At 38.8% G+C, this 24,677-nt stretch overlaps 1 protein-coding gene across 8 annotated transcripts in view; it reads left to right on the forward strand.

The window, feature by feature from the left end:
• CEP192 (centrosomal protein 192) overlaps positions 1–24,677 on the forward strand; it is a 133,730-nt gene that overhangs the window by 74,341 nt on the left and 34,712 nt on the right. For 7 of the 8 annotated variants that reach the window (XR_004278327.1, XM_032311492.1, XM_032311493.1 and 4 more), the window contains 16 exons: positions 251–419; positions 2,538–3,456; positions 4,426–4,574; positions 6,100–6,330; positions 10,227–10,352; positions 10,553–10,696; positions 10,831–10,894; positions 11,533–11,672; positions 11,771–11,863; positions 12,419–12,537; positions 13,428–13,604; positions 17,537–17,627; positions 17,778–17,954; positions 21,155–21,415; positions 21,664–21,779; positions 23,413–23,522. Coding sequence is in view for 7 of the 8 variants with exons in the window: in XM_032311492.1 (XP_032167383.1) it covers positions 251–419; positions 2,538–3,456; positions 4,426–4,574; positions 6,100–6,330; positions 10,227–10,352; positions 10,553–10,696; positions 10,831–10,894; positions 11,533–11,672; positions 11,771–11,863; positions 12,419–12,537; positions 13,428–13,604; positions 17,537–17,627; positions 17,778–17,954; positions 21,155–21,415; positions 21,664–21,779; positions 23,413–23,522 (3,086 nt within the window). In the remaining variant the exon portion in view is untranslated. The remainder of the gene's footprint in view (positions 1–250; positions 420–2,537; positions 3,457–4,425; positions 4,575–6,099; positions 6,331–10,226; positions 10,353–10,552; positions 10,697–10,830; positions 10,895–11,532; positions 11,673–11,770; positions 11,864–12,418; positions 12,538–13,427; positions 13,605–17,536; positions 17,628–17,777; positions 17,955–21,154; positions 21,416–21,663; positions 21,780–23,412; positions 23,523–24,677) is intronic. The other variant, XM_032311496.1, reaches the window with a different exon arrangement.

Here is a 24,677-nt window from a genome sequence, read left to right on the forward strand (position 1 = left end):
GACTGTGTATGAAATTTATTAATTAAAATGCCACAGCCTTTTTCTTTTACAAGAGTTTACCAAGTATTTCACTCAGCGGGACTATGAGTTATAATTCTAGATAATTAAGAGTACAGTTGTTGAGTTACCATACATGGCAGCAAGAACAGAGACTATAGATTAACAAGCTCATAGGCAAGCAGAAATGGCTTTTTTTTGTTAGCATAGATAAAGGAATGGAAAACTAATCACAAGGTGTTCTCCTTTTCAGGTGTGCTTTAGAGTCTTTTGATTCAGCAGCTCATCCGAAGCCCCCCTCTGAGGGTGAGTCGTCACAGATGGTGTGTCCACAAGCAAGTGTGAGTAGGCTGACTTATGTGTCTGAACAGGACAGCTCCTGTCCCACTGCAGCCTCAGATCCTGGCCTTGAGGGCCACAAGGTGGGCAGCATTTCTGTTATTTCTTTAGTAAGGCTTAAGGCTTTGAAGTTAGTGGTTGTAGGAGTCAGACTGAAGTTGAGGCCTTTGTAATTTCTCTTGCTGTTTTAACTTTAAAATTGTGTGTGTGTGTGTGTGTGTGTGTGTGTGTGTGTGTTTTGATCAAATAGCTACTCATGCTGAGGAGGCAGAAGTACAGCCATTTTAATCTTTCATTCTGGTGGAGGACACTTGCCAGGCACGTTGGAATGAAGTATGCTGTGATCCACCTGTGCTGTGGGATCCAGAGGGAGCTAACTATAAATCTAAGTGGACTTAGTTCAACGAAGGTTATCGGGGGGATAAGCAATGCACCGAAGGCATATTCTGTGAGAAGGAAGCAGACAAACAAACGAGGGAAGAGATGGAGTTGTAAAACGCACACTGCATTTGAAGGACCCCTGTAAGTCTGGAATGGCTACAGTGAATTATACAGGGGGCAAGGAGGAGAGGCCAAACCACGAAGAGTCTTGGATGTAAAATTTGGGAGTTCAAAGACCCTTAAGCAGGGCACTGACATGATTTGATTTGTGTTAATGTTTTGTTTTTTGTTTTTATTTTCCTAAGATTTTATTTATTTGAGAGAGAGAGAGCGCGCTCAAGCCAGGGTTGGAGAGCAGGGCAAAGGGAGGGAAGAAGCAGGTTTCCCACTCAGCAGGGAGCCTGATGCAGGGCTCTGTCCTAGGACCCTGGGATCAGGACCTGAGCCCAAGGCAGACGCTTAACCCACTGAGCCACCCACACACCCCTGTGTAGATGTTTTAAAAGCTCATGGCACAAGCATTGTGGAGGGGGCCCTGAGGAGGGGTGAGATTAAAACCAGGAGAATTTGACACAGGGCTGCGGTAGTCAGGCAAGAGATGTTGTGGGCTTGGATTAAGGTAGTGGCAGTAGGGGTAGAGAGATGCAGGTAGATCTAAGAGATTATGTGGGAGAAGCTAGACTTCTATTATCTGTGTGTGTGTGTGTGTGTGTGTGTGTGTGTTGAGAATAGGATAGTATTCAGTTTTTGAATGAGCTAAATATGACTGTTGTGTTCAAAACAGTCCTCCTCCACCAAGCCCTTAGTAAATATATCCACTAGAGTTATTATATATATGGTGTCACATTGGACAAATCATTGAAAGCCATCTTTTTGATGATGGTGGTAAATGTTGGGTCTCTTTGTTCTTAGCTTAGTGGTTACAGGCTAAGTTGTAGAGTTAAATGGGTTCTCCTCACTGTTTTCTAAGCTAGACTGTAACTTCCCCAAGCCCGTTTCTTCATTGGTATGGATGGACAGTGATGTGAGAACAGTGCTTGGCACTGAGAAGTTACCGCTAAATACTTACTGACTGTTATTTATTTTTATTGACTGATGGGTTGATGATGTTTAGTAAATAACCTGGTCTTTGTTTATTAATGTCTGTTTCTATGTGGTCTAAGAGAAATTTTCAAACCAAGTTTGGAGAATCATTAAGTGCATCTTAGCTTATTTGTAAATTCCAGCTGGTCCATCCTGCAGTGTTGTAGGCGTTACTCCTGAGGTGATGCCTTATAATGAAATGAACACATGAACATTGACTGGGGCTATTACTTCTTACCTAAGAAAACAACTGCTTCATCTTAGGCACTGACAAGACTTAGTGCTCATAGAAATTAGTGTCTTCAAGCTTAATAGTGGTATAAACAAACACCAGGGGTGGGAAAGCCTGTGACCTGCATAGATTCTTCCTGACCGTGTGTCGATTTCATTGGAAAGCTTGCTTAGCCTCCATGCCTGTATTATTAATTTAATTAGATTTTTATTGTACAGCTGCCAGGAAAACAATCCCTTAAATTTGAATGGAAGTACTTGTCGCTGGTCCTTTATTTATGTAAATTTGTTAGAGATGTAATCAGTATGTAGCTCCTCTTTAATCTCGTCATAATTTCTGTGAAGCAGTAACTTAACACCTTCTTTTAATCTTGAGTTACACAGCTGTAAAAAGTTGGCTTTTTTTCCAGAGAGCTCATGTTGTGTAGATCTTTTCTTTGAGTTTATATCAGCATGGTTTGAATTAATAATAGTTTGTGGATTATTTAACATTTTTTGTCACACAGAGTGATGTCACCAGTGAATTGAGCGCCACGATTATTCAAGCCAGTCTAATTCCATCAGAGGAGCAGGCTGTGGAAAAGCTGAAAGAAAAAGGTCCATGTCAAAGTAGAAGTAAAGTAGCACCATCGTATAATCAGAAGAACTCAGATACAGACAATGTGACTGAAACAGCTTCTCTGAGTAGCAAACCTGAAGATGTAAAACCTTACTTTAGGCTGAATAAAGATCTTTCCTCCAGGAGTGGAGACCTAACAGAAACTGGTACAGTAGGGTTGACCTCTAACCCCAGTGAACTGGACCAGATCAGCCTGGCTCTACAGAGCAAGTCAGGTCTCACCCACCCAATTGTGTCAGCGATGCCACACTGCCCTGTGTCACACCAGGCGTCTGTGAACAAAGGTGAAAGAGTAGCCTCTGAAGATACGCTGACTGCCGACAGTGCAGTAAGTGGCCAGATTCCTCATCGGATGGCCCCTGGAGACCAGGGCACCCCTATTCCCAGCACTCTGTCTTGTGGCTCTGCTCCTGAGATGCAGAACATGCCCAGCGCAGTTCCTACACTGTTGACTCAACATTCTTTTACCACAGCTCCCTTTGCCCAGCAGTATTTGGGAACGCTACCTTCAGCTGGAAATGTTGCTTTGCCCCAGTGCCGTGCTGGCAGTGCCACTGTCTGTGGGTTCTCAGGAAGCTGTCCATATCCACCTGTCGCAGGAGAGCACGTTCAGAATTCTGTGGCCATGGGAATTTGTCTAGGACAAAATATCGGCTCTGGGTTGATGGGTCCCTCTTCCCTTTATAACCCATACCCTAATGCCTTAAATCAGAATCTTCTAAGTACTGCAAAACCTTTTCCTGTGCAGTCTGTTGGTACAAATTGTGGAATTGAGCCGTGGGATTCAGGAATGCTGTCAGGATTTGGTAAGATGCTTTTTCTCTGTTATTGCTTATTATTGCTTGCTGTTATTGAAAAATTGAGTTTTCTCAAACAAGGCCACAAAACGAGTTTGTTTCAAGGACATACTGGTTGGTCTGAATTTCTCTTCATTTTATTCTTTGTCCTAAACTGAGAACACAGACCATAATACATTTCTGTGTGAGAGTCCCTGACATGGCCTTAGAAAAACAGAAATACTTACGCAGGTAAACTCCCTACTGCCTTTGTCTTTCTGTCTCTCCTGTACTCTGTGCCTAGATTTCTGTTCCTCTTTCAACTAGCAACCACCCAGTTTGAAATTGGCTCCCTGGAGGAGTGAGTCTCCTTCCACTTTTTAAAGTCTTTTGAGGGATGACAGTTGTGAGAGACAGCACCCTTCCACCCTTATATGCAGTGGCTGAACTGGCCCCAGATTCTTTCGCTAGAGACGGCCACTCTAAGCAGAGCTGGGTGCCGTGCTTTCCCTGATGCAGTGCACACGGCCACTGGCTTGTGGTCTTCCTCTCTACCCTCTTTTCTTCTCGAGGAAATTCCGAAGTTTCTCCATAAGGATGGTGAAAAGATTGGTCTTACTAAAATTCTGCATAGATGTGCAAACCTTGAAAGAGCCTTCTGTAAGTTTTTTATTAGGTTAGGTAGTGGCTTGTATTTGTGGGAGAAAAAAGGAAGAGATTACTAATAGGCAGTCTCATCGAAGAACTGATTAGCTGCAGATTGTGGGTTTGATCAGTTCTTTCAGTTTGTTCTTTCTGGGCTGGATACAACAGGAGAAAATTGTTGGCCTGTGCTGAGGCTTATACAATGTCAAGGACTCCTTAAGACCCAGGGCACGTCATACCATAGCTCTTGGGTGTCAGCAGGTAGTCTTCTGTAAAAATTTCCATTTAGCCAGTTATGCTTTTAATCAGGTGTTTGATATAACTAGCATTTGACCATGCTTTGTCTTTGCCCAGGGAAGGTCAGAGTGCCTGAGGAACTGAAGTTTCCTCATGCTTGCTGTGTTGGCATTGCTTCACAGACCTTCTTGAGTGTACTTAACCCGACTGACCGCTGGCTGCAGGTCAGCATTGGGGTTCTCACCGTTAGTGTTAATGGTGAAAAGGTAAGCTTTTTGTGTCTTTCTCCTGTGACTTAGCAGTTGCGTTACAGTTAATGCTGGATCTCTCTTTAGTACTTCCTTTTATACAGGGGAGTCTCTCCCCTCCCATCCTTGCATGCCTTGCACAGAATCATTGCAATGATATATGAAAGAATAACATTGTATCTTTTTCTTAGCCCCCCATTTTGTTGTAGTACATCCAGTGTAAGAATTGAAATTTCTTTGTTTCTCCTTTTTCTATCAGTTATTTATATTTTGTTATTTATTCATCAGACTGTGTAAATGCACTTTTCGTGCTATTTAAACCACTGAAAGCTCTGATTTCTGCTGTTTGTTGGTTTTGTTAAATGTGATCGAATATAAGTTACTGACTTTTATTTAAAAAGTTACTCTTGGGACCTATATCCTCATTCAGTAAGTGGAGTCTTTTTGACTAATTTATCTGATCATGTTCTTAACATGCTCTTTTTAAATACCTACAGGGGCACCTGGGTTGCTTAGTGGGTTAAGCCTCTGCCTTCAGCTCAGGTCATGATCCCAGGGTCCTGGGATCGAGCCCTGCATCGGGCTCTCTGCTCAGCGGGGAGCCTGCTTCCCCCTCTCTCTCTGCCTACTTGTGATCTCTGTCTGTTAAATAAATAAAACCTTCAAATACCTGGAAATACAGTTTTAACATAAACTTTTCCAGCAATGGTCTCTCACATGATCAGCTAGAGGTGCTAAAGGACACGATTCTAAGTCTCCTTTCATGATTACAGTGACCTATGTGGACATGAGGGAGCAGGAAGGGTGGGAAATACGGTCAACAACTTCTGTTTTGGAATATCCTGGTTTTGCAACTGCTGCTTGTAGTGAGCGTTAGTGTATGAGTTTACTTTCCCTCTTACCTCCTGGTAATAACCCTTATTTACTGGGAAAGTAAGATTGTGTCTGCTTTCCCTCTTCCTACCCTTTCCTCTCTGATCCTGAGGTTAGGTGGAATGTATGTCATTGGAGCAAAGCGTTAACAGTGAGAGGTAAGCTTGGAGGCCCTTTTAGGAGCACTTAGAAAGTAGTGTTGCTTCTGGACCTAGGAGTAGAAAAGAATGCCCTTGTGTACAGTGAGGAGGGAGGGGTTGAAGTGAGTCATAACCATGTACTTGGAGGCCTGATTAGGACCTGAGAGGTCAGTCTAGGCCCCCTGATGTACAGTTGCAAAAGCCATTCATAGACAATGTGTGGGGTGCCAGAGTACTGCTCCAGGGGCTCTTTCAGTGCAAGTGAGAGTGTAGATAGCTGTGTTTACTTTAAAACAGACCAGGGAATACACGTTCAACTGAGCTCCATAAGTCTTCATAATTTTGGCTAATTGTACTTTACAGATAATGAGTTAAAAGACTTGGATATTTTGGAAGAGTAATAAATTTTTGGATTTGATAGTTCAGGAAGAAAGGGACCTTAAACTAGTTGACCCTAATTCTTGATTTTCCTTGTGAAGCCATTTCTTAATGAACTGTGTGACCTTTTTTTTTTTTTTTTTTTTTTTTAGGTGGATCTTTCAGCGTATCCTTGTTTAGTCTTCAAGAATAAAGTCATCATAAGACCTCATGCCACGGAAGAGATAAAAGTACTTTTCATACCATCCGATCCTGGGATTTTCAGATGTATATTCAGTGTTGCTTCTTGGCCATTTTCAGCAGATGCTGAGACCATAGCACAAGCAGAAGCCTTGGCAAGTCGAGTCATTCTCACGGCTGTTGCCGAGACCCCTGTGATCGAGGTAACTGCTTGTAAGCAGGTCTTTGTCCACATGCCTGGCATTTGAATGAAGGTTGTTACTTGGGAAAAATGAATATGGTGTTAAATAGCTTTTAAGCTAACCATTGGTTCTTCATATCTTCTTATTTTATAATTTAAAATTATTTCTGTTATTTTACAGAAACACAGATATACTTGCTAGATGTGGGTGTTAGTTTGGGATGTTCTTAAGTCACTAGACATACTGGGTTGTTTATTTTAAAAGAGACTAAGAAAGGTAACCACATCAGTGATTATCCCTGGTGCTGTAGTAAACGTTGGATGTTATTTATTAGCCTTTTCTTATTTTTTAAATTTTTAAAAGATTTATTCATTTACGTAATCTCTGTACCCAATGTGGGGCTCAGACTCACAACACCCGAGATCAAAAGTTGCTGCTCCACCAACTGAGCCGGCCAGGTGCCCCATATTACCTGTGTAAATATCACCTGTTTAAATATATATCACCATATCACCTGTTTAAATATTACCTGTTTAAATATCATAATACAGTAAGTGGTTAGGTAGGGAAAATCTTGTATATAGGTAGGGAAAATAAGAACAGCTGCCCTATGTTACAGGAATGAGTGTTTCAGTTTGGAATAATGTTCATTGACCACATCACATACAGATTTAAAAACTTTCGATATTAGTTTTAAATGTTTGATGTTAGTTTTGTTTTTTTTTTAAGATTTTATTTATTTATTTGACAGAAATCACAAGTAGGCAGAGAGGCAGGCAGAGAGAGAGAGAGAGGGAAGCAGGCCCCCTGATTAGCAGGGAGCCTGATGTGGGGCTCGATCCCAGGACCCCGGGATCATGACCTGAGCTGAAGGCAGAGGCTTTAACCCACTGAGCCACCCAGGTGCCCTTATGTTAGTTTTAAATGGACTTGAAGAAAAAGCTGGAGGACAGCTCAGTGTCTCTAGTGATGAAGAAGCCACCAGTGTTGACAGTTTTGCCAGAGGCTGAGTACAGTTGTTTTCTCCTTGGAGTACTTCTCCCACACACTGCATACCATACTGTCGCTTTGTCCAGATGTTACCTCACACTGTTGATAGAATGGCAATCCCTGCCTCTCCCCTCATCCCCACATGCCCAGTTCCCTTCCTCTCACTTTACTTTTCTGCTTAGCATTTTCAGCAGTGACATACTAAATACCTGTCTATTGTCTGATCCTCCTTGCCTCCACTAGAGCTCTTTGCGGGGCAGGATGTTTGTCTCTTCTGCACTTCCAGAATAGTGCTTGGCACATAGTGGGGCTCAAGTAATAGTTGAACTGTTGCTGCAAATAGAAGTAGAAATAGCAGTATTTCTAAGCATGTATGGTTTTTGAAATATTTTATTACATATTGCATATATGTGTACCAAGACCAATGAATATAGTCAGTTGGCTGTTTCATCCATATGGTTAAAGGTTTATGTATTAAGCCTGGCTAAAGAAGACTTTGGATAGTTTCTTGTGGGGAAATTGGATTGTTATGCAATTTAAAGCACATTTATAGTTTCTCTGGGTTTATTTTTTTGAGATTTTATTTATTTTTAGAGAGAAAGAGCACAGTGTTGGGGAAGGGGTGGAGGAAGAGGGAGAGAATCTCAGGCAGACTCTGCTTAGTGCAGAGCCTGATGTGGGGCTTGATCTCAAGGCCCTGAGATTATGACCTGAGCTGAAACCAGGAGTTGGACGCTTAATCAACTGAGCTATCCAGGTGCCCTTAAAGTACATTTATAGTTTGCAAATGTGTTGGGAATGTTTCAGCTGCCTCTCGCTATTGTACTCCCCACGTTGGAGTCAGAATACTGGTTGGGGAGAGGGAAAAGGAGTGAGAGATTCCATAGTGTAGTATGTGTTTGATTCATGTTAATGTTTCTTGTGGGCTTGAAAAGAATGGCTTGCTCTTCTTTCTCTTGAGTGGAGAAATTCTTTCACATATCCTTTAGCTCTGATTTATTACTATTGTGGTTCCAGTCTTCTGTATGTTTCTGTGTGCTTTGTCTTTTGGCCTCTGAGAGAGGTGTTTGTGGATTTGTCTCTTTCTCCTTATAATTCTTCTATTTATTTATGTCTTGTGTATTCTGAGCTCTGTTGTTATGTGAATTGTTAGGTGTTGTGTGAAATTGTTCCTTTTTAAAATAAAAATGGTCTTTAACCCTTCTTTTGTATGTTTGGAAATTATGGGTTTCTGTTCCCTTCTTATTCAAATTGGTTACTCAGGTATAAAATTAATCAAGAGCTCTGTTCTAGCCCAAACAGCTCAAAAACCTGTAGTCAGTATTTTAGTGTTCATTTTTTCCTTCTGTAATATCTTTGATTAATACTTTAGTCCCAAACCATTTTAAAACTCAAGCATTGAACTTTTTTAACAGACTGATCAAGCTATACATTTTTTTTGCTCATTATTGTTTCTTGAATCTTATATTTTTACCTTTTTCACGGACTCTATTATCTGTATTTAAAATGTACTTATTTTATAATTAATCCAGATTATTTCTAGTTCCTCAGCTGCTGATTCTTCCACTAGTTTTGCTAGGTCTTCCTGATTACTTTCCTCATGTGGTTTCTGAATTTTTCGAATTGATAATTTAAATTTTTCGAATTGATAATTTAAATTTTTTATTTTTATTTATTTATTAAAGCTTTTATTTATTTATTTACGGAGAGAGAGAGCACAAGCAGGGGGAGCTGCAGGTAGAGGGAGAAGCAGGCTCCTCGCTGAGCAAAGAGCCCAATGCGGAACTTGATCCCAGGACACTGGGATCATGACCTGAGCCCGAAGGCAAATGCTTAACCGACTGAGCCACCCAGGTGTCCCTAGTAATTTAAATTTTTTAAATGTGGGTTCTTGTCACGGAGGTGCTCTCTGCTATAGAAATCCTGTGTGTCCATGGAGAGTACTCTGTAGAAATGCTGGGGGCTCTAAAGGTCTCATTGATTTTCAACTTGGAGCTCCCATGCCTAGTGTGGTATAGGCCTGGGGTTTTACTTTCCTACAGATGATCTTCTAACACCCACCATCTCTGGACAAACTTCCCTGATATCACCTCAGACATGTAAACAGAATTTTTCCAAGTCCCTTTTCATAAAAAGGACACTTCTTTGGATCTCTGCATTTGATGCGAGGAGCTCAAACTCCATCCCAGCCTCACCCTGCCCATAACAAGCTCAGAGTCCTACCTTCTGTTCTCAGGAGGGTGTTGAAGCTCAGCTACCTTGGGAACGGGTTGATCCCAGACCTTCATGGAAATCAGCTCCCATTTGTTTTTCCCTTTCTGTTTTTTATTTCCTTTTGCATTTGACCAGGCTAAAGAAATTTATGTATATTTTAAATATTATCTAACATTTCTGCATGTGTGGGTGTGAGAGGTCTGTGTTAGGTTGTTCTCCAGTGTTTAAAGAAGTCATCTGTCATGATGACACGCACTCATTTTAAACTTCTGATATGTCTATTTTGATTTCATTTTAAACATTTTCAGTTTTGTCAGAAATTTGGACTAAATCTGAAAATGTCAACATATATTTAGAAGGGAATTGAGAAGTTAAAATTGTGTAATAATAAGCTCATAGCTTTTTGAAGGGAAGCCTATATATTTTATAAAATTGTCAGTTTGTCTTAAGATCTAACAGTCATTTCAAAGTAGCAACAACAAACGTATAGCTTTGTTCTGTAGTTTATATTTGGATACATAAACTACCTCAAAAAAAAACCCTTAATGTTTATTGTTGTAGAAAATAGCCGCTGTAAATGGCCTAGGGAAACTTAAGTAAGTTTACATTTAATGCTGACTATTTGTGGCTGTAAAGAGTAGTGACATGAATATAAGCTGTGGTATATATTGATTTATTGCTTTTTAGAAATCAGTATTTTCTTTCGTAATTAGGTAGAAACAGAAAAGAAAGATGTTCTTGATTTTGGCGACTTGACCTATGGTGGCTGGAAGGCTCTGCCATTAAAATTGATAAACAAGACTCATGCCACTGTGCCAATCAGACTTGTTATTAATGCTGTAAGTACGAACATACAATAAGAAACTTTACAGAGCACATTGATTTGGCATTGTAGACACTCCTGATACTATTCTTGATTAATTTTTCTTACAGAAGTAAATTTTTTGATTAAGGATTCTGTCAACAGATTTAACATTTAACATCACACCAACATTGTACTGTTGGCTTTATTGAAACTGATTCTTCTATTTCTGAACAGAATGCCATAGCCTGGCGCTGCTTCACGTTTTCCAAGGCACCCATCCATGCTTCTTTGAAAGCTGCTCCATATGCCGACGTGATTGCTCAGCTGGCAGCTCCTTCTGTGGTCAACCACATGATGCCTGCCACTTACGACGGACAGGTAAGATGGCTTAGAATTAAAGAGGAAGTTAAGGTTCCAGATAGCTTATCTTTCATTAAGACTTAAATCTTAACGCTATAATGTAAATTTATTTTATTTTATTTTATTTTATTTTATTTTATTTTATTTTACAGGATCCAGAATTTCTGATCATTTGGGTTCTTTTCCATAGTCCAAAGAAACGGGTCACTTCTTCAGGTATCATGTGTATATTTTTTGGGAATTGCTTTACTCTGGCTAAATAAACCACAAAGTTGAGGCATATTTCCTCCATCAATAAATGTGAATACTTTTGAGTAATTTGTCAAATATTTTATGTTGTTTTTAAAATGGGGCAGAGAGCATGCATGCTGTTTCGAGTCAAACCCATATATGGGTAACCCCAGTAAGGACCACTGAAAACTTTTCGGCATCTTTTCTGTTCACTGATTTTATCACATCTACTAGTTGGATGTTTCTTTCTTTCTCTCCTTTCCCTTCCACTCATTTCTGTTCCTTTAAGAAGGAACAGAGGGGCACCTAGGTGGCTCAGTGGGTTAAGCCTCTGCCTTCAGCTCAGGTCATGATCTCAGGGTCCTGGGATTGAGCCCCACATCTGTCTCTCTGCTCAGCTTGGTGTCTGCTTCCCTCCCCCACTCCACTTTCTCTGCCTGCCTCTCTGCCTGCTCGTGATCTCTCAAATAAATAAATAAAATCTTTAAAAAGAAAAAGAAGGAACAGAAAGACATTTTGCTTAGAATTTCTTGTGACCCCTGAGGGGATAAAGTTGGAGCACATGAAGCATTTAGAATGAAATACGTCTCTGGTCTCCGAACTGAAAGAATGAACTTTTACAGAGATTTTAGACTCAGCAGAAGAGTTCTTGGCAAGAGTCGATATAGAAGTTGACAGCCCAAACCCTACTCCAGTCATTAAAAGTATTGGTCTTCAAGCAAGAACAGGAATAGCTAGGATACATGCTCCAAAAGACTTACAGGTACCCTAAACTCTTCTCATTGCCGTGATTTTATGTTCAGGTTGATTTCATTCTAATTGTGAAATTATTTAAAATGTCGGTTTTACCCTGTCCTCCAGACTATGCACTTGTTTGCCAGTGTGGCTTCCTCAACAAAGCAGCACTTACCTTTGAAAAATGCGGGGAATATTGATGTTTACTTAGACATCAAGGTAAGGATTTGTGTCAGAATGCTATGACGTAGTATTTCCTCAGACTGTGAGACTGTATCTCCTCACATTCTGAAGGCTGCTCAGCTGCCTACGTTGGCAGAGTGCCATGGGGATCAAACAGAAGAACCCGTATGAGTGCTTTAAAAGCCGGGGGCTACACCAGTATGAAATAGATGGTGGGGTACTATAACTTTGACATCTGCTGTTTTATGTATAAGAACCAAGTTCTAGATTAGTTCTGGAAAAATGTATGTGTTATCCTAGTGGATAGGTGGAATTGGAGGAGAGTGATCACATATGTAGACTTCAGTTCTGAAACGGGTCAGTGAGCAAGAGGGTATCAGTGACAGGAATCTCTTGGGATGTCAGGGTTGGGAGATGAAGTTTGTTATGGAAGAGAAAGCGCCCTTTCCAAAAGAACAAGACAAGGTGGGGCAGTGACAGACAAGACAGAAGGGAAAAATAACCTATCAGAGTAAATGAAAAATGAGAGTAACTGAGTAAAAGCCATATTTTCCCAAGTCAGCATTTAGTTATAATTGTATAAATATTTAGATCCCAGATCAAGGAAGTCACTTTTCAGTGGATCCAGAGAATCTATTCCTTAAACCTGGAGAAGAACACGAAGTTATAGTTACCTTTACTCCAAAGGACCCCAAAGCCTGTGAGGAAAGGTAATATAAAATTCTTTATAATGACAAGTTTTTACTCTTCTCTCAAAATAGCCATGTGCTTCAGTCCACAGCCTGAGTGATAGAGTACATGTTTTATCTCACCAAATAGATAGTATAGTTCTCTTTACCCTTTTTTTTGCCTCAGATTTTCTTCTTTTTGTTTACTAAAACTCTCTTTTAAACCAGCTGACTAGAAATTAAGAAATTACTATTTTTCAAATATATTCTGACAAAAGTAAATAATAAAATGTCAGTCTTGATGTTTCTCTTTAACCTTTCCTTGCTCTTGCTCTCCAAGGGAATCATTGCCAGTTGTTAAAGATGCTTCCCCACCCACCACCCCTTCTCCAGGCTTGTGACATTTTGGTGCCCAAATCACAAGTGAATATTACCTGATAGTGGGCAGAGCACCATTGTCCTTAGTATTTGAACTTGCTTGGTAAACAGAGCTTATAAGCTTGTTGTCCTGAGACACAATGGCCTGTCCTCCACCTGGGTTGTAGAATGCTTTAGTGTGCTCAGTCCGCCCCTGTGACCTTATGGAGAAGAGCTGGCCTGCACAGATGGGACTGCTTGTCTCTGCAACGTGCGCCTGCAACATCACTGGGTTAATTCTTTCATCTAAGAAGGTTTCCTCAACTCTTCTCAAACACCTCATTAATAGTAGTTGGTAACATTCCTATGGCCCCATGAACATCCCCTCTCCCATTATGTAGAGGTTGTGATTGTCTCTTTCCTTGTCTGTTCCTCTCTGGAGTACAAGCTCAGGGTGGGAATGTCCTTGTATCCTCAGCACCCATTCAGTCTCTTGGGACAGAGGAAGCCTGTGGGTAATAGATGCCAGTAGAATTGAATTCTGGGCATTCAACTTAGATGGTTTTCTTTGTTAGGATCCTGAAAATATTCGTGCAGCCATTTGGACCTCAGTATGAAGTGGTGTTAAAAGGTGAAGTAGTTTCTTCGGGAAATAAACCTCTGGCACCTGGCTCTTGCTGCTCAGATGTTCCAGCGATTTTGTCCAACAAGCAATTTCTGGCCTGGGGGGGTGTTCCTCTCGGTAGAACTCAGTAAGTATGCGCATAGCAGCCTCTGAACTGAAGATTCTGCTGTCAGCACCTAGTGTTAGTCTCTGCTGTAATAATTTTGACCACGTTCATGTTTTTAGAGTTGAAATAAAGCTTATCTTCCTATCATGAATTCAGATGTTTTCATTAAAATTTTCACCTCTGCAATCCAGAAAAATACATTTCAGTTTTCTTTAGCTCTTTTCTCTGCTGATTACCAAATTTAGGCTATTAAGAGTTTCTTTGTTCCTTCTCTGGAAAGCCGTATGGGAAGGTAGGAAGGAAAAATAATCAGAGACCTGGCATTCTGCTTAAGGAGTTCACGAAGTAGTTGGTGAATACTTTGTACTTCAAAGAGTGTAGGGAGTCTTTAATAGAGCAGATATATTCTGTCATAGCTTAATGTGAATTACATCTTTGATCTTATTTTTATGTGTACTTTGATTATGCATTTTGAATATGAACTCTGAATTAATAAATTGGCATATAATACATAGTATGGTAATTTTTTTCCCTTCATAAGCTTGGTAACATAGCTGAAATTTTTTTACCAACCTCATACATACCAAGTAATAATCTAGTAATTATTAAACCTCAGTGTTTCCTCTTTCATACTTTGCATTTTTGTGTTTGACCTAAAACGCAATACCTTTTTTTTTCCCCCATACATTTTTTTTTTTTTACTCCTGAGAGATCAGAAACTTCTGGCTGAATCTTCTTTAAAATTCGTTTTGTCAGTGCACAAAGGATCTAATTGAACCGCCTTACTATAGAGTTCATACATCTGCTTAACCACCCGTGTAGTCATACTTACCTTGTCTTGTTCCAAAAGCAGCTTTCAAAAGGACACAGTAAGATAAAAACAGTTGAGGGCAGATGGCTGTGGGAAAATGAGACGTGGTCACCATAAAGGTAGTGTCCAAGCGTACAGTGCAGACCCTGTATGCTTGCCTTGACGTGGGTCTTGTGTTCAGTTCTGACTCCTCCCCCATCATCCTGAAACAAGGCACAGTGTTCAGAGGTTAAGAACAAGCCAGTTACTGTGTGAGGGCGTGTAGCTGTTCCTGCTATAGACTTAAGGCGTTTCCTCCAGGATCCTTTTAAAGAGAAATCCGTACAATATAGTGAGTCTCAAAGTACAACAGCTTCACAGCAAATACTCCTATGAGTATGCTCCCTCTTTGAGGTGCTCAGTCCAGTCTGGACGCATCGCATGGGAACACTCAGCTAACAGCGTTTTCTTGGTATTGAAGCATGTGGTGGCTTGTTTGAGACAGCTTAGGCCCTTTCTAGGGGCCTAATGGGCTGTGTATTCTTAAAGCAGCTCTCAGTAAAGATTCTCTCAGCTAGACCTTTGAAAAATCCTGAGGTATTGTGCCCTCTTCAGTTAGCTCCTGTGTTCTTATGTCATATGCTTTTTGCAGCAGTTAAGAAGGAATACACATTGAAAGGAAAGGCTGAACAAGGGCCTGTTTCTCTATAGAAGGTTTTTCCAGTTTTGTACAGTTGAACCTGAACAGCATCTGTATGCCAGATTTTTCCTTGCAACATTAATTTGTGGTCTGCTCCAATATATATACAAATAGTGATTGAGACCTTGAAGTTTTATGCTGTCGAAGGTGGCTGAAATAACTTAGCTGTTCAGATCAGCCATTGATGTCTAAGTAAAAGGAAGTGGAAAATCACTTTCCAGTACGCCCTGGCAACCACAGGCATTACGACAGTGCAGACTCTGGCAAGCATCAGTTACTACGTGTCTCCGTTGACAGCTTATTCTATTATTGCTCTTTCCTTTAACCAAAGGCAGAGGAGAGCTCAGTAGGAGTCATCATCATCCTTGTGTTGTTCTTGACAGAATTCCCTACCTTCTGATAAAATTTGTAGCAAATGATTAATGTGGTAAAAATGGCTGCTCTTAAAATCTAGCTGCTCCAGATGCTGTAACATCCTAAAATCTTACAGCTCATGTGAAACAAAATTAATGTGTGCTAAACTTTTTTTTTTTTTTTTCCAGATAAGAAATTCCATTAGTGAGGTTGAAAATGGGGGCACTGCCTTATGCATACTTCTAGACTTGTCAGTGGCATTTTTTCTCTGGCTCTCTCCTAAGTGAAGGGACTTCAGGCTGTCCTCTTTTATTTCTCGAATTCCTTTCCTCATGGAGATTCATGGTCCACCTTCTAATCCAACAGATCTAAGTGTAAGCCCTATGCGAGCACAGCGAATTGACCTGAAGAGCTGTCATGTCCCCTGTTTATAGTTGATTAGGTGTCTTAATCTTAACTCAGCCTGGAGGAGCTTGCCAGTCATATGAAAAAGGAGACTACCTTAGTCCTTGGATGCTACGCCACATGATGGCTAAAAGTGGTCTTGTTGAAAGCGATAGATCCTTTGGATCTATCTTACAAAGGATAGATCCTTTGTAAGGATGTTGCAGCAGAGTTTATGATGAAGTGGTGTACTGTCTGCTTAGAAAGAGATCATTTTCTGTCCATTAGAAATGTCGTAGGAAACAGTCAGAGGGCTGTGACCCAGTGGGTGCTAGGAGAGGACTCAGAAACAAAGGGTGGGAGACGCTGGTGCTTACTAGATGCCCTTCTGATGTGGTACTTGCCTGTTCTCTGCCTGTTTTTGTGGAGGAAGGTGCTTGTTGCAAAATGGAGATTTGAAGGGAGCTCTTCTAGAGTAAAGAGGAAAAAATTCATGTATAATGTGGGGGCGCAATGTTCTCATTGAGTAATGCGTTTTGCCTCAGTTGTAGATAGAAATGATAATTAATAAAATTATATTTTCTAAGGGTAAAGTGGTCCAAAGTGGTATTTCATTTCAGTGTTTTTGGATTTTTGAAGTTCTGCATTTTTCCATATATTCATTCATTCTAGTTTCTCTCTCATAAGTCTGCATCTATACTTTGGTTATTTGTTGGTTAGGATTTAGTATTTTTTTCTTACTAATTTGTGTGACCCCTATATAATAAAGAAGTTAACCCTTTTTTATTTTGTGTAGTTCCTTTTTAAAACTAGAAACTGAACTCCCTCTTCCCCAGATTGGTAACTCTGCTACTTGAAAATGATAACTACGTTTCTCTAAAAAAAGATAAAACATAAAAGCTTTTAAAGAATTTTTTTTTTCAGTAAATCTCTCCTAGTCAGTATGAATGTTTTTCTTGGATATGCTGATAGCAGAAGGTCTTGTATTTTATTCTGAGGTTAAGCTCAGCACCCTTTCCCCTTTATCCCAAGTTGGACAAGACATAGACCACAGTTTAAATAACATAACTGCCATTATTCAGAATTTGAATAAAATGGAGATTTACTAATGATCTTCTATTCTCCCAATGAAGAGGATTCATGTATTTTCAAAGATTGAAGGAGGTTTTTTGTTTTTTTATTTTTTTTTTTACCACCAGCCAGCTGTTATTCATAGTCTATTGTACTTGCATATCACAACTTTTTAAAAGTATGGTTAATTCAATGTACTGTTTAAAAGACTAATTTGTGCAAATGAGGCTCTTAGAGTGAAACGTCTAAGTGGTGTGCCTGGGACTCCTTGTTCGCATGAAAGCTAGGAATTCAACCTAAGCATAGTATTGACTTAGCGACTTAATGAATTTGTTAATCTGGATTTTCATTTGATTGTTTTACAAGACAGCTAAAGACTTCTATGTGTAGTGTAAATAACAAGGTCCGCTAAGGAGCTATAATAGGAGAATGATTAAGCCCAAAGAGTTTCTTTGACAAAGTGGTTATGTTTTGAGTATGTTTTCAGAAATGTGGCATCTTAGAACTGTGGAGATTACCTCTCCAGGCTGCTAATAAAGTAGTATATTCCAGTCCATCTCTAAACATTGCAGTCAGTTTTAATTGGCTTTGGTTTTATAGTTGTAGCAGTATCCATGGAGGGAAACTGCATTTATAATGTGTAATTGTTTCTAGGCTTCAGAAGCTAGCTTTACGCAATAATTGTACATCTACAACCCAACATCTGCGACTGCTCATCAGAGGACAAGACCAGGACTGCTTTCAGGTTGGTAGAGTGCCTGGTGCTGTTCCATGTTCTTTTAGACCACTTACCTGTGCAGACCATTGGGTAGTTCTTCAAAAGCTTTGGGTTGGTTGATGGCAGTTTTATTTGGACTCCTGCTTTTTTGTATGCAGTGATTGTTTTAAATTATAGCTTCAGCACACTTTTGGTTCAGAAGAACGACTAACCAGTAACTGTGAGATCAGAATGCGTCCAAAAGAAGACATTCATATCTCTGTGTTATTTGCACCTACTCGATTATCTTGTATGTTGGCTAAACTAGAAATTAAACAACTGGGAATTCGATCACAACCAGGCATTAAGTTCACGGTAAGATGATTTTATTGCTTTTTTTCCTCCTGTGGAGTTCTTACATGTTGTAACTATTAGTTTAATATTGGTAAATTATGTATACTCTGCTTTTTGTAAGTCAGAATAGGTGATTGCCTTGCTTTACAAACAAGTTAGGAAGTAACTAATATACTTTGTACAAGTGTTGTATTTTGAGAGTAGTCTCCATAGTATTCCAATAGGAAACCATCTCTTCTTGTGCCTTTAAATTTCATTTCAGCTTGAGAATTTTGAAGTGTACCCAACAGGAACATATTTTTTGGTAAAACCAGATCAAATTGTTTAAGATACTGCCTTTCCAAGTAAATTGTATTCTTTCAATTCAGCAACATATCTATTGACACCATTTACTAGACTCATCCAGAACTAGGGATACAAAGACGAGAGCTTTTTATATTTTGTTTCTTCCCAACATAATTTTTAAAAAGGATTTCAACTCATTTCTTTAGATTTATTTAGAGCAGTGAGAGATGAAGTTGGTGTATCATTGAGAAAAGGAAAGAAGGACAGGGTAATCAAACACAGTGTACTCCGTAAAAGTGCATACCTTTAAAACAATCCAGTTTTTGGCTGTGGGGCTGGAACTAAAATGTTGGTCCATTTTCTAGTGCTAGAGAAGGAATGTAATGAATTACAAGATTAGCAGTGCTTAGAAGGTTGTTTTTTTGCTTGTTTGTTTTTTGAGAGAGAGAGACTGAACAGTGAGGGGGGATAGGAGGAGGGGCAGCAGGAGAGAGAGAAAGAATCCCAACACAGGGCTCGATCTTATGACCCTGAGATCATGACCTAGCGAAAATTAAGAGCTGGACGCTTCACTTACTGAGCCACCCAGGCACCCTTGAAATGGTTTTTTAAAACAGTAGATCTTTATGGCAAATCTAGCTTTTTATGATGCTGAAGCTTGACTTATTCTCTGTGGAGCTCTCACCTTGGCCCCATGAGCTGTGGTGGGCAAAATTGTTTAAAGATGTAAGTCGTCAGGTGCCTGGCTGGCTCAGTCAATAGAGCATGTGACTCTTGATCTTGGGATTCTGAGTTTTAGACCCATGTTGGGGGTAGGGTTTACTTATTAAAAAAAAAAAAAAAAAAGCATGTAAGTGTTGTCTTCAGGAAGAACATTCTTCTACATGAGCTGAGGACACAGTGCCAGAGTACCACATAACCTGATGGTCTGGTTTCAAGTCAGAATCAGGTGGTTTGTGGAGAGGACTACATGGGCAAGCCAGTACCAATTATGAGGTCCCTAATTTAATTTTTCAAAACGTTAATTTAAGTGCATAACACAACTCAAAATAAGCTATTGGTGTTTTCAAGTTTGCAAGACATTCTTTGGAACACTTTACTTTATTTTATTTTATTTTTAAAAAGATTTTATTTATTTATTTGAGAGCGAGAGAGAGAGAGAGAGAGAGCATGGATGGGGGGAAAGGGGCAGAAGGGGAGGAAGAGGCAGACTCCCCTCTGAGCCGGCAGCCTGAGCAGGTTCTTGCAGGACCTCAAGACCATGATCTGAGCAGATGGCAGACTTTTAATCAACTGAGCCATCAGGCGCCTCTGAAACACAGTTTAATAATTAGGAATGATAGATCACTTTTAAAGGAGTGCATTTTTTTTGAAGATTTTTTATTTATTTGTTTGACAGAGATCACAAGTAGGCAGAGAGGTAGGCAGAGAGAGAGAGAAGGAGAAGCAGTCTCCCTGCTGAGCAGAGATTATGGGGTTATGGTATTATGACCTGAGCCGAAGGCAGAGGCTTTAAACCACTGAGCCACTCAGGTGCCCGAGGAGTGCATTTTTTAAAGATTATTTTATTAAAGATTTTATTTATTTATTTATTTATTTATTTATTTATTTATTTATTTGAGAGATTCTGGGCTCAATCTCAGGACCTAGATATCATGACTTGAGCCAAAGGCAAACACTTAACTGACTGAGCCACCCATGTACCCCTGTTTATTTATTTTAGAGAGAGAGAGATAGAACACGTGTGTGTGAGCTGGGGGAGGGAACAGGAGAGAGAGAATCTCAGGCAGGCTCCCGCTGAGCTAGGAGCTCCATCCCAGGATCCTCAGATCATGACCTGAGCCAAGATAGTTGGATGCTTAATAAACCGAGCCACCCAGGTGCCACTTAAAGGAGTGCATTTTATTTTATTTTTATTTTATTTTTTTAAAGATTTTATTTATTTATTTGACAGGCAGAGATCACAAGTAGGCAGAGAGGCAGGCAGAGAAAGTAGGGAGAAAGCAGGCTCCCTGCGGAGCAGAGAGCCCGATGCGGGGCTCGATCCCAGGACCCTGGGATCATGACCTGATCCGAAGGCAGAGGCTTTAACCCACTGAGCCACCCAGGCGCCCCAAGGAGTGCATTTTAAAGGATATGGAAAGTTTGTTTTCCAGCACCATATCTATTTTCTTACATTTTTATTTATAGTCTTTATTCTTGAATCCTTGTTTTCTGATAGTGCTGAACCCTGTGGAAGCAGCCTGGCTTGGAGACCACACCGGTTGGCCCCTAAAGCCTGCCTCTAGTCTGCATTCTGGCTACCAGGGGGTCTGTCCTCTGGGAGTTGAGTTCTTGGCTTCTGTTCAGTCCCTTTGGCATACTTCTTTTCTCATGCTGGTAGATCAAAAGCTAACAGGAGTATAGAACAATAGATTTTGTTTCATTAACACATTTCATTTTCAAAATTGATAATTATTGGGAAGTTGAAAGAATTATATGGTGAACCCTCACATACCCTACCACTTAGATTCTACAGTTAACATTTTGCTGTATTTCTTAGATCCACATATCTCAACCATCCGTTTGTCTCTTTTTTTTAAGCATTTCAAAGTAAATTACTGACATCAGTATGTTTCACCCTAAACGCTTCTTAAGCAAGTTTATCTATACTAATCTTTTATTCCTTAATCATCTAAGCTTGGCTTGTATAACAATGAAGTAATTTAGCATACCTAAAAATTGGAAGGTAAATAATTTTGCAACTCTTTGATTTGTTTTTGTCCTAAGAGAAGTTCTTTAATATAATGCTGGACTGGAATTGGGGTAACTAGCCAAAGTACACAAGAAATAATAGTTGTATTAAATTGGTGAAGGTTTTTTTTTCTGTCTATAATTTAATCTTCTTTCTGCTTACATAAAAAATAATTTTGGATATATGTATTTTCTGCTCATAGATACCTTTGTCTGGATATGGAGGAACAAGTAATCTTATTTTGGAAGATGTTAAAAAGTTATCTGACAGTTACATGGTAACAGTGAATGACTTAATACCTGGCAAAGAAAGTAGAATTGTTTTTTCTGTTCATAACACTGGCTCTCGGGCAGCGTTTGTTAAAGCAGTAGGTTTTAAGGATTCTCAGAAAAAAGTTTTGCTGGATCCTAAAGTTTTAAGGATTTTTCCAGATAAATTTGTGCTCAAAGAAAAATCACGAGAAGTAAGTATAAGTTTCTGCACTAAAAATATTGGACTCATTTTTAGGTTAAATTAATAATTACATATTTTATGGCTAAAAACTAGTATTTGAGAGTAATGAAGGGATGGGAATACCTGATCTTCCTAGAAATTCTGTCATGTACATCCATGTGTATTGACTGTCTAGGCTCATATGATATTTAACTCACAATGAAATGACTTAAGAAAAATATTTAATATTCACTCATGATTTTTTTTCCTTGGCATCAGGATGTTACTATAATATATAATCCATCAGTCAGGGAGAGCAATTATACAACCACAACAGAACTGTCAACTATATACTTCTTTGGTGGCGATGAAATTTCAAGACAGCAGTATCGAAGGTAGGTTATTTATCTTAGATGATGTTGGAAACTCTTCAGTAGAAATAATGAAGGCTTAAAAATGGTTTGGGATTTGAAAGTTATAGAACATGCTCAGCTACTTACTAGTAAACTGGTGGCTGAAAAAATCTTGGTAAAATTTGTATAGCTGATAGTCCACTGTGATAGTCTAATTTATGAGGAAGAAATGTGTGTAGGAAACCCATTTGCCTTATTTGCATTATGCCTTCTTTTCTAGACATATATATTGTGCCTCTTCTCCTTTACGCAAATAGGAACCTTAGACTTCATAATAGGATGGTGTTCCTAATGACGATAGGTCAGTTTTAGAACAGATTTAGGAACTACTGAAAGAATATATTGTGTATAAACACACCTTACTTATTTGTAGTATTTCTGGGAGTGTTGTGAATTATTTGAAAGGATTAAGTTGTACTTAGAAGTGTACTTTTCTAAGTTGTACTTAGAAAAGGAATAAGTTGTACTTAGAAAGTTGTACTTAGAAATACCCTTAAAAAGGGTATTTAACTTGACTAGCTTAACGCATGTGCTTCTAGAAAATTTGGTACTTCTAAATATACTTTAATACACAAAAATATCAAATTTAGACATTTAGATTTAGGTGTGATTTAAACATAGGTAACTTTGCATGGTGAATTCAAGAGTTCTTGCATTATAAAATTTTATTTCCTAGCCTATAGAGCCTGAATATAAAATAAATGAAGCTCACAACATTTCATCTGTCAGTAGGAAATCATTCACTCCCAGTAGGAGAGTGTTACATGAATATACCAGTATTTTCTTCATCCAACCGTTTGTGCTCTGCTTTGTGTTATTCTGATACATAATTTAGGAAATCGTTTTATTTTTAATTTGTTGAGGATTGTTAGACCCTTTAAAAAGAGACTTGAATGATAGATAGCTACATGATGTTAGAATAGACCCAGTGTAAAGAGCTCAACCTTGAACCTGGTTTTGTTTCTCAATTAAGTATTTTAAATATAGAAACTGGCATTTGGAGAAATTAAATTACAGGTTTGCATTTTTTTCCCCCCTTTATCTCTACTGGGATATAGAAATTAGCATATTGTTTTAGAACTCCTCTTTGCCACATATACATAGTAATGAGATTTCTTTTGTTTGTGAACATCTGAGTATTATAGAGAAATTTACATTTCTGTTCTCTTACCTCAGAGATTCTTTAGAAGAGGTCAGGTAAAAATACAGTCACATGGCAATTTAAACCTTTTCTTTCTGACAACTCTTATATCATGTTCTTGCCATATTCTTTTTTTTTCTGAGACAGATTTCTAACTATGATCAAATTCATACAAATATTGAAAAATGTAAGACCTGAAAAGAAGCTAATTTCACTCTTCTTTCTACCCTCATTTTAGGGAGCTCTTGTTTTAATGCTAATATTTTACTGAAAGTGATGATACTGTACTACCATGTATAACTTTGAAGGGAACTTCCAAAATAGATTTTCTTTTAAAAATTACTTATATTAGGATTTAAGACATGAGATCTATATACCAACACATTATGCATGCTGTTTGTGAGGTTTGCCAAATACACTAATGAAAATCTAATTTATGTAAAATCATTTTTGAATAAAAATCTCTATTGGCAGAGCCCTATCTCATAAACCAGGGATTATAGAACAAGTACTTCCAGAACATAGTGTGCTGCAGCACATTGATTTTGCGGAAAAATTTCAGGATGAGTTACTAGTAACTGAAGGTAAGAATTTCAACATGTCTAACTACTACAAATGACTCAAAAGATTTATCTAGGTCCAGTGATGTGTTATAGGGTGGAGGAGTATTAGATTATGGAGTCAGGCTGAGTTTGAGCCCCATTTCTGCTGTATGACTCGGGACATGACTGAGCTCGTTTCCTTTTTCGGAAATGAGAGCTATAATACCTAACTTCTCATTCATAAGGAGTTGTTGTGAAAATTAAATGAGAGAGCTTTGCTATATAAATGTTGGATATTATTAATGTATTGTGGCACCTATTCTATGGATAGACTTATAAACTGGAGGAGAATGGTCATTATTAAACTCAAAGTAATTACTGTTTAAGGTTTAATGATTGCAAACTTGAACTCATTTTGAGATTTCTGTGTCTGCTGTGCAATATATGGAGGAGGATGTGACAGTGGGAAACAAAATCCAAAATAGACAGCTGTGGAATAATTCCACCCTAGATTTTTAGCTGTATTTGAGCTGAATCATTTAAGCATCTAATGGTGTTTATTACTGTTAAAAAATATATGTACTGAGACATACAGATTGTGTAATAATGGACAGATTTTTGTCACAGTGTTGTTCATAACAGCAGGAAGTCAGAAGTAACTTCAGTGTCCAAGAATAGGGCATCGTTTAATTATGTAATTGAATATGTTGAAGCTCTTAAAACAGTATGACTCTATATTAAATGACAAGAGAAATCTCTTCCTTAATTAAGAAAAACTTTTAAAGTTTACATATTAAGATCTCATGGTAAAAATAATTTAATGTGTCTATATACAGCTATGTAGGTAAAATTGCAGGAGTATACACACCAACTATTGACAGTGGTTATGTTCTGGTAATAGAATTTCAGGTGGTAGTGTTTCCCCCCTCCCCATTTTTGTTACTTAGTTTTTTAATGGTAAAATATATATTACTTCTAAAATATGAAATGATAAAGGAATATTTATGCCTGTGTAGAGGTGATGTAGAATAGTCTGTAATCTTTTTGGTAATTAGGAGTCTAGATCATCTACTCAAAGGGAAGGTAGGGGTGGATTAGTTAAAAAAAAAAAAAAAGTGAAAAGATTTGAAATGGATCTTGTCAGCAGTTTAAGGGAGCCGAATATGGAAAGAACCTTGGATTTGGAATTGAAACCGT

The sequence above is a fragment of the Mustela erminea genome, chromosome 13, assembly GCF_009829155.1.
Source record: "Mustela erminea isolate mMusErm1 chromosome 13, mMusErm1.Pri, whole genome shotgun sequence".
NCBI lineage: Eukaryota > Metazoa > Chordata > Mammalia > Carnivora > Mustelidae > Mustela > Mustela erminea.